Raw genomic sequence first — 1,624 nt, 5'->3', positions numbered from 1 at the left:
AGGGAACAGCCCTGGGGTGGAAGCGGCAGGGGGATCGGTGCGGGTCCAGCAGAGGTCCCTGCGGGACGTCCGCCCCACGGATTGGGATCTGCTCGCAGGGACGTGTGGTGAGCTCTCGCGGCCCCCGGGCTGGCCCCTGCACTTGGGGCCGGGGACGTGGCAGCTGAGTCCAGGACTGTGGGGAAGTGGGCCTTGGGGGCCGTGCAACCCAGGCGTGCGTCGGGTGGGTGGGAAGGACGATGGTGGAGGGCAGGGGTCAAGGCCAGGGGTTGATCCAGACAGGACAGGCCGTGGGGACAGAGGAGGACAGTGTAGGGAGGCTGGTCGAAGCCCGGGCCCCACGTGTCTGGCTAGGCGTGGGGCTGGGTAGGAGGGAGCCCGGTGCCTGGCGGGTCCTGTTCACGAGCGGCCTCTGGGTCCGGGTCCGGGAGCGTGCACGGGGCACTAGCACCATCAGGTTCTAGCAGGTGAGTGCTGCTCACCTGTGTGTGAACGTGCTGCTTCGTGACGGGGTGAGGGGCAGGGGGGCCGCAGTCAGCCCTCGGGGCTCTCCTGGATGAGCTGCACGGTGGCAGCTCGGCGTGTGTGGCCTTCAGGTGGGCAGCTGGCCACCGTCCCTGCCGAGCCTGCCCCCGCATGTGCCTTGCCCTTGGCATCCTGGAGCGGCCATCAGTGAGCGGGGCCCAGTGACACTGAGAGCGTGTTGCTTAAATGTTACTCTAGGAGGAGCTGAAGCACTTTGAAGTCAAAATCGAAAAACATAACCACTACCAGAAGCAGCTGGAAATTTCTCATCAAAAACTGAAACACGTGGAGAGGTTTGGCGACCACGAGCACGTGGGCCGGAACAGGGAGCGCTACGCCGCGCTGGAGGAGAAGACCAAGGAGCTGGGCTACAAGGTGGGTGCGGCTCCTCGTCCCCCCGCGCCCACGGGGCCTCCGCCGGGGCAGCGCCGGAGAGTCTGTCCCCGGCCTTCCTGTCTGCGCCTCGGGCCCCTCCTGCAGAGTGGGGCCGGTCGTCCACGCCCTCGGCGCTTGGTGGAGGCAGCAGGCTCGCTGCCTCGCGCCTGCTGCTTCCAGGGGCCTGCGGGGCCCTGCAGTGGGCCAGGGCGGGCCGGGGGCTTCCTGGCTCCTCCCACCCACTGTCTGGGCCTCCTGAGGCTGGGACCTGGGTGTCGCCACTTGGTGGCCTGGTGAGGGCCGTGGGCACGCCGGGGCAGGCGGGCAGGGCAGCTCCTCCAGCCACCGCCAGCCTCCTGGCCCCAAGGCGTGTGGCCGGTGAGTGCTCCAGGACGAGCCGCCTGCGGTGGCTTTGGCATCCCCCTAGTGCATATGTGGGCAGCACATCCTAAGACGTCACCCACACACGTGGACACCACACTTGGCCCCCAGGAAACGGGGAGCACCCCGAGGCAGCAGCAGGCCCAGGCCACTGCTCTGTGCTCTGACCGCCAAGCTGCCCTCCACGGCACACTGAGGCCAACTGCAAATCTGGGCACCGTCCGACGTTAGAGCGTGACGCGCCCTCGTCCAGAGAACCCTGGTTTATGACGTGACAAGGAGCAGGGCAGCGGGGACCTGGCCGCAGGCGGGGCGTGAGCACGGCGTCCCCACGGAGGGTGCT

The 1,624-nt window shown here is 68.2% G+C and overlaps 1 protein-coding gene across 1 annotated transcript in view; it reads left to right on the top strand.

The window, feature by feature from the left end:
- Window positions 1-1,624, top strand: part of LRPAP1 (LDL receptor related protein associated protein 1) — a 12,409-nt gene that overhangs the window by 9,370 nt on the left and 1,415 nt on the right. Inside the window, exons 6-9 of the mRNA XM_023519672.1 lie at window positions 98-104; window positions 432-467; window positions 597-672; window positions 724-900. Of these exons, the coding sequence (XP_023375440.1) occupies window positions 98-104; window positions 432-467; window positions 597-672; window positions 724-900 (296 nt within the window). The remainder of the gene's footprint in view (window positions 1-97; window positions 105-431; window positions 468-596; window positions 673-723; window positions 901-1,624) is intronic.

The sequence above is a fragment of the Pteropus vampyrus genome, unplaced genomic scaffold (genome assembly GCF_000151845.1).
Source record: "Pteropus vampyrus isolate Shadow unplaced genomic scaffold, Pvam_2.0 Scaffold231, whole genome shotgun sequence".
NCBI lineage: Eukaryota > Metazoa > Chordata > Mammalia > Chiroptera > Pteropodidae > Pteropus > Pteropus vampyrus.
This window is presented reverse-complemented; position numbering and strand designations above follow the sequence as displayed.